The sequence below is a fragment of the Barbus barbus genome (assembly GCF_936440315.1).
Source record: "Barbus barbus genome assembly, chromosome: 44".
NCBI classification, from domain to species: Eukaryota; Metazoa; Chordata; class Actinopteri; order Cypriniformes; family Cyprinidae; genus Barbus; species Barbus barbus.
Window position 1 is genome coordinate 5,232,917 of NC_136722.1, and position 12,573 is coordinate 5,245,489.

The 12,573-nt window shown below is 35.7% G+C and overlaps 1 protein-coding gene across 6 annotated transcripts in view; it reads right to left on the minus strand.

Annotated features, from left to right (window-relative positions):
* Positions 1-12,573, minus strand: part of pdss1 (prenyl (decaprenyl) diphosphate synthase, subunit 1) — a 15,062-nt gene continuing 2,489 nt past the window's right edge. For 3 of the 6 annotated variants that reach the window (XM_079407166.1, XM_079407165.1, XM_079407163.1), the window contains 9 exons: positions 11,288-11,414; positions 11,069-11,196; positions 10,844-10,985; positions 8,126-8,237; positions 7,932-8,041; positions 7,768-7,848; positions 3,726-3,839; positions 3,464-3,544; positions 1-546 (listed from right to left, as the gene is read on the minus strand). In XM_079407166.1, coding sequence (XP_079263292.1) covers positions 406-546; positions 3,464-3,544; positions 3,726-3,839; positions 7,768-7,848; positions 7,932-8,041; positions 8,126-8,237; positions 10,844-10,985; positions 11,069-11,121 — 834 coding nt within the window. In that variant the 5' untranslated portion in view covers positions 11,122-11,196; positions 11,288-11,414 and the 3' untranslated portion in view covers positions 1-405. Of the gene's footprint in view, positions 547-3,463; positions 3,545-3,725; positions 3,840-7,767; positions 7,849-7,931; positions 8,042-8,125; positions 8,238-10,843; positions 10,986-11,068; positions 11,200-11,287; positions 11,415-12,573 lie in introns of all 6 variants that reach the window. The other 3 variants (XM_079407164.1, XM_079407162.1, XM_079407167.1) reach the window with 1 other exon arrangement.

Consider the following 12,573-nt stretch of genomic DNA (forward strand, 5'->3'; position numbering starts at 1 on the left):
TACTGTAAAAAATACCTTTTTTAATTTGAGTAAATAGCCAGTGAGGTTTAAGGCCTTGGTTGTTAAGCACTTGATGCAAAAGTACATTAACAAGAACATCTTAGACATCAAAGACGTTTGGCCTTTCATAATGTGGACGGCTGTTTAAGCGATCACCTGTAACGGATCCACATAGACACACGTGACGGTAGCACCTCCATCTGTGCTACACCTGGAATTACAACGAGTTTCTCCTTCTGTACCAGGAGAACGCCTCACGCAGAGGTTAAAGACTCTGCGATTACAGTACAGTAAAGCTTACAGTGACAATGTAAATTGGATTCTTTAATCTCTGAAGCCCCGCGTGTGTCGCAGCAGGGTCCTGCAGAGGTGTAGCTGCCTGAGTGTGGAGCTCTGCGTCCAGGCTCACTTGTCCCTGCGCAGCACCAGCTCGGTCAGTCGGATGAGCGTGTCTCGCTCTGTCGACGGCCGCAGACGGCTGATCTGCCGAATGGCCTCTTGGCAGTAGTGATGGGCGAGGTAGTTAGTTTGTTCCACACCATCACTCTGTGTGTGAACGTGAAAACAAGATAAGTGAGGCTGTTCACAGCTACTTATAGGAACTTCTGTAATGATTCTTTAACTATACTAATGGGACAAAATCACAAGAAACATCAAAAACTTGTCCAGGTCATATTCCTGAGGAGGACTAGGAGTGACACTTGCATATAAAATTAAAGAATATGTTCAATTAATTTATTTATTCAAACATAAAAATGTAAACTGGGGGTGGTGATGGCGCAGTGGATAAGACACATGCCTTTGGTGTGAGAGACCCGGGTTCGAATCCACTGTGAGACACCAATGTGTCCCTGAGCAAGACACTTAACCCCTAGTTGCTCCAGAGGCGTGCGACCTCTGACATATATAGCAATTGTAAGTCGCTTTGGATAAAAGCGTCAGCTAAAAGAATAAATGTAAATGTAAACTATTTTTAGACTAAGACTAGACCTATTTAAACAATTTAATTTGTTTTAAAATGCAGTTTGAAATCAAATCATTTCTTAAATTAAAAAATGATTATACAAATGTACGTCAATTTGTTTTATAATGTAGCTAAATGAAACAAAATAATAAATTAAAGTTTTAAATACACATTTTAATTGGCATTTTGAAAGAAAAAAAAAAAAACATCTTGCAAATAATTTTTCTGACTGTCAATTTTCTTTTTGTCAAAGGCTTTACTTTTTCAATATTTTGCCACAAAAAAAGCAAAACTTAAAGCCTTAAAGCAAAGCCGTTTTAATATCATACCCAAAAAAAAAAAAAAAAAAAAATCGTACTATGGTTATACAATAAATATATATTATGAAAATATTACAGTAGTATAGCAAATAATGAGTAAATATTTTTGGTACACATAATTATGTAATAAAGATTCTCATGTAATTTTCACAACTCGCAAAACTTTTTTTATGGAGCTTTGTCCCCTGAAAGACATTTCCTCACAGTATTTTCATTTCTGTCATACATTAAAGCAGGGGATTCAAACTTAATTCCTGCAGAGTTTAGCTCCAACCCTAATTAAACACACCTGATCCAGCTAATCAAGTCCTTCAGGCTCAATTGAAAACTACAAGGCTTGTGTGTTGGAGCTAAACTCTGCAGGGCTGCGGCCCTCCAGGAACTGAGTTTGACACCCCTGCATTAAAGGGATAGTTCACCCAAAAATGAAAATTCTGCTATTAATTACTCACCCTCGAGTCGTTCCAAACCTTCGTTCATCTTCAGAACAAGATATTTTTGAGGAAATCTAAGAGGTGTCAGACCCTCCATAGACAGCAAGGGCACTACCATGATCAAGGTCCAGAAAGGTAGCAAGGACATCATTAAAATAGTCCATGCGACAGTGGTCCCGTAATTTTTCGAAGCTACAAGAATACTTGTGCGCAAAGAAAACAAAAATGAATAGACTTAATTCAACAATTCTTCTCCGAGGAGTCTCCCTAGCGCCATTTTGTAGAGAATCACAACACATGCCCATGCTTTCCTCTGAATATAAACAAGCACATGTGTTTGGCGACTTGAGAGTGAGTAATTAATGACAGATTTTTCATTTTTGGGCAAACTATTCCTTTAAATATGAAGTTTCCCTGACTAAGGTCTATAATGTTACATGCTTCATTTACTTAGTGCTGTATTTTTATTAGAGACGCGCCGATTGCAATTGTCCTTCCCGATTCCGATTTCCTGGAAGTGTGACCTGCCGATACCGATTTTTGCCGATTCCGATTTTCTTTCTAAGAACTATAATTGACAGCATATACAAACAAAAATCTATGCAAATTTCAATGCTAAAATTATTTACATAAAAGAAATGATTAAACATTACAATTCCCCCAATCTGGACTAAGTTACAGATTTTCCTCTCACGTACCTCAAAATAAAGTGCTCTGTGACTGGAAAGAGGAAGAAATATTTAACTTAAAATGAGTTGCTGTATGTAACAAAACAGATTTCCCACTATGTTTATAAATGGACATTTTTTTCCCCCCTAACCTAACCTTATTAAATGTGTCATCTTTCACATCGTTTTAATTAATTAATTTAGTATAATAAGAAACTGTAGAGTTGTCACCATTCAAATGAAATGAGTATTAAACTCCGTCTTTCCACTGCTGAGGAAACAGAAGCTGCATCTGAAGTGGCGTTAGATGCATTTACAGACAGTTTGATGAAGCTGAGGTGCCATAAACCTATTTACTCTCGAAATTTCAAATGCATAAATAACTTTATAAGATTAATGTTTTGCATATTTTAAACTAAATGTTGAAAAAAATGCAATACTTTTTAAATATGACTAAACTACCAGTAGGTGGCGGCAAGTGTCTGTTTTAATGAGAGTCATTTATTCATTCATTCAACCTATTCATTCAAACGGCTGATTCCTTCAGAAACGAGGCAAGTGATGCAGCAAGTGATAAATGCATCATAATGCAAACACATGAGCAGAGTTCTCGGCATGAAAGACCCGCGATGTGCCTCTTCATTTCTCTCCAATACAGTAGGAAATCAAATTAAACGAAATGTCATATTTTGTAAATATCTTCTTTTTTTTTGCAGTATGCATCTATAAATTTCTGTGAGTTACTTTGTGTGTGCTGTCTCTCTCACACACCTCATCTGGCACGACATAAATACATTATTAGTTGCTGTTTACACTGAATGCAATTAAAATTAGAATCATTCTCACGCGAAACGACTGTGAGTGTGCGCGTGGCTGTGATGTATTGCACTGCTGGCAATAAAAAGATCGGCTCGGAATCGGCAAGAAGTGAGATTGACGGGCCGGTCATGCGAAAAATCGGCCGATTCTGATCACTGGCTGGTCAATCGGTGCATCTCTAATTTTTATATAGTGGTGAAATGGAATTTGGACATGTCTTCATAAGATTCCCTCTAATACAACACAAATCCTTCTCACCTTCAGGACATATTGCCAGGCTTGATCCACATCTCCATCGGAGCTGAAGCGTCTCATTATCATTGCATGCAGCTCAGGAAACTAAAGAGTGTAATCAGTGCGAGTATGGTTGAGAAGACTATAGCAAAACAAAACTTCAGACTGTGTTACAGTTACGTTTATGGGTGTAATAAACCAAGTCAAACATTAGACCAGATTCTCCTGAATCTGTACTTAGGACGTGACATTATATTGAGAGCATAGATGTGTTCAGCAGTCATACCTGTTGACAAGCGAACAGAACTGGGCCGGTGGCCAGACCAAGTTTGAGATCGGCAGCTGACGGCTTCCCCAGCCGGTTTGCACTGGAAGTGAAGTCCAGAATGTCATCCACAAGCTGAAAAACACAACTTTTTACTTGACTTGTACTAATTAGGGATGCACCAGTTGACCGGCCATAGATCGAAACACAAGTACAGACCGTGAACGGTTCAGAGCAGCTTCTCACGTGCTGGATGAGAAACGAAACAGACCAACTTGACAAATCTGAAGTACTTTTTTTTTTTTTGCATGCACTTTTGAAAAGCCAGAAGTAAACATCAGTTCTGTACAGGATGATTATTCTTATTTTACCTTAAAAATATATTGACTTTCGATTTAAAAAGCACCTGCTGTAGCATCTTTGTTTTACTCGTTGCACTAAACATTATTTGATTTAACATTTTGGAATAATTTATTTATATAGCCTTCTTTATTTAGTTTCACTGTTAAAGACGTTTTTTCTTTACACCAAATTTAAAAACGAAAACAAATGCTGATTAAGTAACATCTTTGATTGGACTGTTGAATGTGTGCTGATCAGTGGGGATTTCTTTAAGACCTATAATGTCAAAAAATTAATGGTCAAACATGTACTATTGTGTTAACATTTGATTGATTAAAAATGCGTTAGAACACGTTCATCTCAGAGACGAGTTCGTTCAGAATCAGCTACATATAGCAGGTGACTCGATTTCCTTCTCATATATTCCCGTAGCATCAGTGTATTTGCCTGTTGAAGCCTAGCGTTCATTGACTTCTATGGGGCTGCTTTGAACAGTTTTTTTCAGTGCTTCGAAACTAGACAGTCAGTGGATAAATGCTGCGATTATGTCCCGCCCCCGGACGCTCAGCGTCTCTGGGGGTGAATGGAGGAGTGGGCGGGGCTGGACTCCGGGCCTCTGCGTGATGATTGGAGGGTCTGTCGAAAGACTGCATCTCCTTTTGATTGACAGCGACTGTGTCCTAAAAGAAGTCGCTGATGCTGAAGCTATATAGCATTCCCATAGCGGATTTACAAACTGCTGCAACCTATTTCTTGGTATTTGCTTGGCGAAATTGCTGGCCAATATTCATCATAACAGGAGAAAGCTGTGTGGTTACTTGGTGTTCCTTAACCCACCGGTGCGGGCTGTCTCGTTTGTCTTTATGAAGCGAAACAAACTAAAAATACTCCACGAGTTTTGATCGTATAGATGAGAGCAAGGTATCATTTGAAACTGCAAAGGGTCTACTTTTATTTGTGTATAGTCAATAACAACATCAATACTTGTCAATACTTTCTGTTTCTGGAAGAAGATCTGCTGAGAAATAACCCAGAATTTCTAAATGTGTTGTTGTTTTTTCCCCTTCAGAGCGCATAAACAATATACACTATGAAAATGCCAGGTGCAAAAGCTTGGAGACAGCATATATAGAAATTAAAACTTTTATTTAGCACACAAGTGATGATAAAGACATGTATCATGTTACAAACGATGCCGTTCTTCTGAACTTTCAATTCATCAAAAAAAAAAAATTCTTCTTAGCTCTTTTCAACATAATAAATGTTTTTTTAGCAGTAAATCACAATATTAGAATGATTTCTGAAGTATCATGTGACTGGAGTAATGATGCTAAAAAGTCAGCTTTGAAAGACAGCTTTGATTGTTCCTAATAAAATGTTTAACTGCACTCACAAGTGAATCTCAAGTTATTTTGTGTGATAGCTAAATATATACTTAATAAACTACAAAAAAAAAAATATATATTATTTTGTCCTCATATTCTTTCTTGTAACTCTTCCTCTCAGTCACATACTTGACTAAATGGCTCATTATGAAGCTCATTATGCAGGCCTTTGTCTTCTCAGGTGTGAATGTGAAGGTTGACGCCTTCTCGCATAGACCCTTTGTACTCAAAAAAAAATCAATATATTGTTTTTTTGTGAGCAAATAAACACATTATTTTGAAGCAAAAATTCTAGGCTACAAGATCCAGTTCTCAGAAGTCTTGTGAACAAATGTTCTGTATGTTTTTTTATGGCCTTATTTCAGTGACTTCAAAATGTTAGTTTTTCACTAACCACGCATAAACGTTGTTTCCTCAAAAACAAAATCAAGTACATAAGTGCTGCTAACATATTATTGTAGCCCTGTTTTTGCGGTTTACAGTGTTATTAGACTTTAGCCATTTATATTTTTATAAGCAACTGAAAAAAGCACAAATGTCAGGGCAAGTCAAAACTTCTCCAGGCCCCCAAAACACCCTCAGACCCCAGAGGGTTAAAGACATGGAGTTGGACAGTGCAATGCCTCAGCTTTACAAACTGCTCTCATTAGTGGCAACAATTGGGAGCTACATCTGCAGGTGTAGAAAGGAGCTTCTCCTGTTTAAAGCGGCTCAAGTCCTACACCCGTAACACAATGGGCCAAGGCCGTTTAAGCAGCCTAGCTCTGCTGGCCATTGAGAGGACACTGGTCAAGTCACTGGAAAAGACGCCTAGTTGGGTCACAGAGCATTTCCTTGAAAATAATTTACGTATAAATAAATGGACAATTTTTATGATGTAGGCCGAAAATGACCCTCTTTGAAAGACCAGCAGCCACCACTGGTGCTGATTGTTGTTTAGATTGTAACTAAGCAGTTGTTGCCTTTAATTTCACATGGTTACAGTTAATGTTTTCATTTAAGGCCAGTTTTATGTAGATTCAACTCAATTTAAAAACAAAAGCTAAATGCTAATGTCAGTACCATCTATGTTTCTATTGAATGTACTTACTGTGCAGATACTGCCTTCAATTTCAGATGGTTCCGGTTATTGTTTTCAATAGCCAAAAGCCAGTTTGGCCTGTTAAATACCAAATAAACATCTTGTTTATGTATATTTTCATTCTTTCTTTTTGTTGCTTAAAGAAATAAAATCGGTATCGGTATCGGCCAGTTTGCTGGTAAAAAAAAAAAAAAATCGGAATCGGCCATGAAAAATCATGATCGGTGCATCACTAGTTTTTATTACATCATAATTTAAGATAAAACAATGTGAACTTTAATGAATCATTCATCACAGTGGCACAGATTTTTGTAAATGTGCAGCCACAACCTAAAAGCTCATTTAGTGGATAAAAGTGTAAAATTTCTCCGTTTAAACATTTTAAACAAATGTGTTATGTTATTTATGTTCTATTGCGAATAAAATATTGGCTCATGTGATCTGAAAGTCTTTTAGTTTTAATTTTATTCAAATGTAAAAACCATCCCAACATTTCCGGAACTTGGGCTGTGTATTAATTTCCTACATTTGTAACTTCCAACAAAACTAGCTTTGTGATAAGAGACCACAGGAACAGCCACAACTTTATGATTTTGATAGTAATACTGAAGCTGCCTCTCAAACTGCTTGCAAGAACAGAATTGAGTTCCTTTTTGCAACTTACTGTGTGTAAATGGTCAAATACATACACAATTGTGGCAAAATACAGTTTTCACAGTCTTAGAAAACATCGTTGACAGTTGAGAAAGAAAATGCATTTGTTTTGTTATATTGGATCTGTGCATTAGGTCTTAAAATGACAGCAGCCTAATGCTTGTCTGTATCCTTAATGTTAATCAAAAACCAAAAGAAAAAAAATAAGCTGCTCTTCACTAAATAACGCTCGTTGAATACTACTGTTAAAGCTACCTGAAAAAGCACTATTTAATTTTTCTGTTTTAATCTTTATTCTATTTATTTGTGCTAGTAAGTGCATATAATTTATTTCTTATGTTATTGTCGACTGGTACTCGCCTTCTTTAATTAAAAAAAAGATTCTGTGTATTGTTCAGTAAAGAAAGTTGATAAATAAATTGGCAATGTACACAGGCAACATTCATAAGTGCTTCATAAATATGACTTACAAAAATGAAGTAATAGTGATGATTTTTAAATAATAGAATAATACTCTTATAATACACACACAAGTAAATGATAGGGGCTAAATAAATATAAAATCCAAGAGAAATTATTCACACATACGTCAGAAAATTACCTGGAATGCAATGCCAACATTTCGTCCATATTGATAGGCGATCTCATGCACCTCAGGATCAGAATTCACCAAAATTGATACCTATAATTCAAATGAAATAACACTGGTTTAACTTCTTTTTCAGCTCTGAACTTGATCTTATTATTAAGACAGAACGTACATACTGCTTTACAACTGTTCGCAATGAGACTAGCAGTCTTCTTAAAGGTTTTCTCAAGGTAGTGCTTGAATCTCTCGTTTTCATTCTCTTTAGACCCCAGCTGCATGAATTCACCTGGAATTTAGCAACAAAAAATATATATAAAAAACATTCCACTTAATAAAACGTGTATCATAAATCAAATCCAGACTGACTTACCTCGCACAAGGTCTTCTATGACTTGTGACAGCACAGACACTACTGTAGTGTTCCCAATACGTGCTAATGCCATGGATGCTGCTGACAGAATGAAATCTCCAGCCAGGATAGCCTAACAGTTCCAGACAATAATAATAATAATAACAATAATGTTGCTTTTTTCAAATCACTAACAATTCATCAGATTTCACACTGAACATCAACAGGGTTTCTGAAGGCTTTACGAAAGCTAATTTTTAAAAAGACCTTTATAAGACAAAGTACACAAAATTGGCTGCGCAAATATATATATAAATTATATATGCATTAATAGCCAAGGCGTGAAAACTTTTGAACAGGATGAAGATGTCCAAATTTGTCGTTGAAATATTTTTTTTTTTTCCATTTAGTACTATACTTTGGAAGTAAGAGAAGATACCTGCATGTTTCCCAGAAGACAAATTAAGTACAATTTACCTTGATCTTCAAATTCAAAAAGTTTTCACCCCCCGGCTCTTAATGCATCATATTTCCTTCAGGAGCATCAGTGAATGTTTGAACCTTTTTTAATAGTTGTGTTTGAGCCCCTTAATTGTCCTCAGCGTGAAAAGATGGATCTCAGCTGGAAAGGGTTCAAATATACAAAAGATGCTGGAAAACTGAAGATTCCGCAGGACGTGGAGGACTTTTCTGAACAACAGTGTTCAGTTTAACTGTTCAGAACAAACAAGGGACTCTTGAACAACCATCACAAAACAAAACAGTCGTGGATCATCCAGGTAACCACACACAGTATTAAGAACCAAGGGTTCCCAAACTTTTGAATCGGGTTATTAGGACAGTACTAAATAAAAAATAACATGCATTTTGTATGATCTCTCTTATTTTGTTCAAATTACTCACATTTTCACAGATTCTGCAAGGGGTTCCCAAACTTTCAAGCAGCACTGTATGTATATATATATATATATATATATATATATATATATATATATATATATATATATATATATATATATATATATATATATATATATATATATATATATATATATATATATATATATATATATATATATATATATATATATATATATATATATATATATATATATATATAAAACAAGAATATATATATATATATATATATATATATATATTCTTGTTTTATATATATATATATATATATATATATATTCATTCTTGTTTTATGAGAAATTGATCAAAATGAAGTGAGTTCATGACTAAAACAAGAACAAATATAGCAGCAAGCAGCGATTACCGGGGTTCAAGTGCTTTAGGTGTTTAAGCACAAAAGGAAAAAGACATTATATTATTTAGCAAGCCTGTAACCACCTAAATCAATTATTAAAAAGGCATTTTTGGCAAATCCAGGTGATTTACCATACAAATATGATGTTTTTAAAATGTTTATGACTGTTATAGCACCTGCTGTGGTCCAATCTCCCTGAAACTTTGCATGCTTGTTTAGAATCACCTGTCACATGTGCTCAGAGTGCCGTGAAGTTTCGCGTTTTCATTTAGGCTTTGGGTATATTTGGACATGCCCCTTTTCTAAAGGACCCCGTTATAGCTTCCCAAAGGGTCAATTTCAACATGTTTTTAATAATTATTGACTTAGAGAGTCCAGAGAATTGTCTGAGAGACAGAAATCTTGCTTGTTTGTAGGTGATCAAATACTTATTTTACCGAGGAATTTACCAATTAATTCATTAAAAATCCTCCAATGTGATTTCCTGGATTCTTTCCCCCCATTCTGTCTCTCATAGTTGAAGTGTACCTATGATGAAAATTACAGGCCTCTCTCATCGTTTTAAGTGGGAGAACTTGCACAATTGGTGGCTGACTAAATACTTTTTTGCCCAATTGTATCTCATTCCATTCAGGAGTTATAGGCATTTTACTAAAAGTGGCCCTGTCCCCCTCAAACATTTTGGCGTCCCTTTGCAACGATGACTCGAAAATTCAACTTTTTTTTTATAATTATTGATATTCACTCTCCAGAGAATCTTTCTGCACTGGTTTGGATCCGATCGAGCAAAAAACCTAGGATCTGACGCGGTTTGTCCGGCATTAGCCAAGGATTCCAACGACATAAGACACTTGAGCCTGGACTGACGGTTTAGGAGTTATGAGCGATTTCGTACTTTCAATCTCTGTAGCGCCCCCATCAGGCCGATTGGGGCGAGCCTCGGTCACATTGTAGGTGGTGCGAGTACTATCATTCCTGCAAGATTCAATTCTCTACGATTTACGGTTTGGTCTGCACAATCAGTTTTTACTTAGAATTTGCTCATTCGAGACCATTCTAACAATTACAATAGCGTTTCAGCGCTACGCGCTTGAACCCCCTAAATATCTCCAAATGGGAGATAAAAAAGTTTTCATACCCCAGATAATTGTTTCTTGTTTTAAACAAACTTACATAATGTTGTTCAATTCCTCAGAAAACTATACTTCATATGTTTATTTTGCATGTATCTTTTGCTTAATTACATTGTAATAAATAACAAGGATATTTAGATATATGTATTGGAAAAAAAATACTGTGGAAATTAATTTTGTTACAGATGCTCACTTAAAATTTAATGGTATAACTTTAGGAATTTAATACTTTCTGCTTTGATTTAAGACCTTCATTTTTGAAAGGGCAAATTAAGAGTTTTTTAAGACCCGAAAAACCCTAAAATGTATTTTATGATCAGATGGGTTACTCACTTTTCTCTCTCCCCAGACTTGATTAATGGTGTTTTTACCACGTCTTGTGTCCGATTCATCAATAACGTCGTCATGCACCAGGCTGGCAGTGTGGATCATCTCAGAGATCATAGCAATGGAGCGCTGCGCCGGCAGCAGAACCCTGAGGACATCAGATCTGCCTTATTAACACTGACTGATGCATCACAGTATGAATACACACACAGCGCTGAAGTGCTTTCTCACCCCTCTTTATTGCTGTGGACGTTACAAGCTCGAGCCATCAGGATTACAATCATTGGTCGAAAGGATTTTCCCTTTCCATCAAAGTAATAATCACACAGCGCTTTCAGCTCCTCTTTAGAGACGAGCAGCTGCTGAAACGGGAAGTTCAAAAGATCAGTTTCAGTACTTTGTTTTATAAAAGGCATAAAACTTTATATTGGGTAAGTGCTCTTGATGTACCTTTTTTATGTCTTCATATAAATTTTGCAAGTCTTTTTGTGCTAATGAGAAAGGATCTTTTAGCTTTGTATCACTGCATATACTGCAACAGACTCGTGGTGTTGTGTACAGACATCTATTCCTGTGCCTGAAACACAAACATGCAAGTACTTAAAATAGTGTTACCCAGATGTTTAATGTGTTTAAGTTGTCCTTGTTACACATTACATGTACTTACTTTAATAATTACAATGAATTATGCATAAATACATCCAAGTAACCCTAAACCAAACCCTAATCCTAACCTTAGTTAATTAATATTACGTAGTACTTAAACATATAATTACAATGTAACAAGGACACCTTAAAATAAAGTGTAACCGAAATTTATTTTTAAAAAAAGTGTAAAACAATAAATGAAAAAAGAAAATGACTTCAAAAAGTATGAATGTAGACATAAGAGAGATCAGGGCTTGTTGACACACTTGGTGTATTTTAGTATTTTTGAAACTCAATTTCAAACATTTTTTTTAAAGTACAGTCAAATAATATTCACATAACATTGTGAAATCATTCTAATGCCGATTTGCTGTTCGAAAAACAGTTGTGCTTAATATTTGTGGACACTGTGATCCATTTTATTTATGATAAATAGTTACAACAGAAATCTCTTGTAATATTTTACATTTTTTGCAACAATTTTTTGTAACATTTAAAATGTCTCTACTGTAACTTTTGATCAGTTGACTGCAACCATACTGAAAAAGTATTAACTTCGGTTACACTTTAGTTTAAGGTGTCCTTGTTACAGTGTAATTATACACTTAAGTACTGAGTGATATTAATTAACTACACCCCGGACTATTTTACCGATGCATTTACTACGTTTCTGGACCTGGCAACATTTCAGTTGCGTTGCTGTCTATGGAGGGTCAGACAGCTCTCCGATTTCATCAAAAATATCTTAATTTGTGTTCTGAAGATGAACGAAGGTCTTACGGGTTTGGAACGGCATGAGGGTGAGTAATTAATGACATAATTTTCATTTTAGGGTAAACTAACTCTTTAAGCCTAGTCCTAGACTAAAATGTAAATCTGAGCCGTTTCAACTGAAAGAAACGTGCACTGATTGATCTTAAAACATGTCAGTCCCTTTGTTTCGTCTTAGAATGCACACCAGTTATGCTTTTTTCTAAGGCATGTCCTTAAACGTCCTAATTGAACTATGGCCTAATCCTGGTTTAGGCTAAGCCCTGCCTATGAAACCAGGCCTAAATGTATTTACTACATGGTTAGGATTAGGGTTA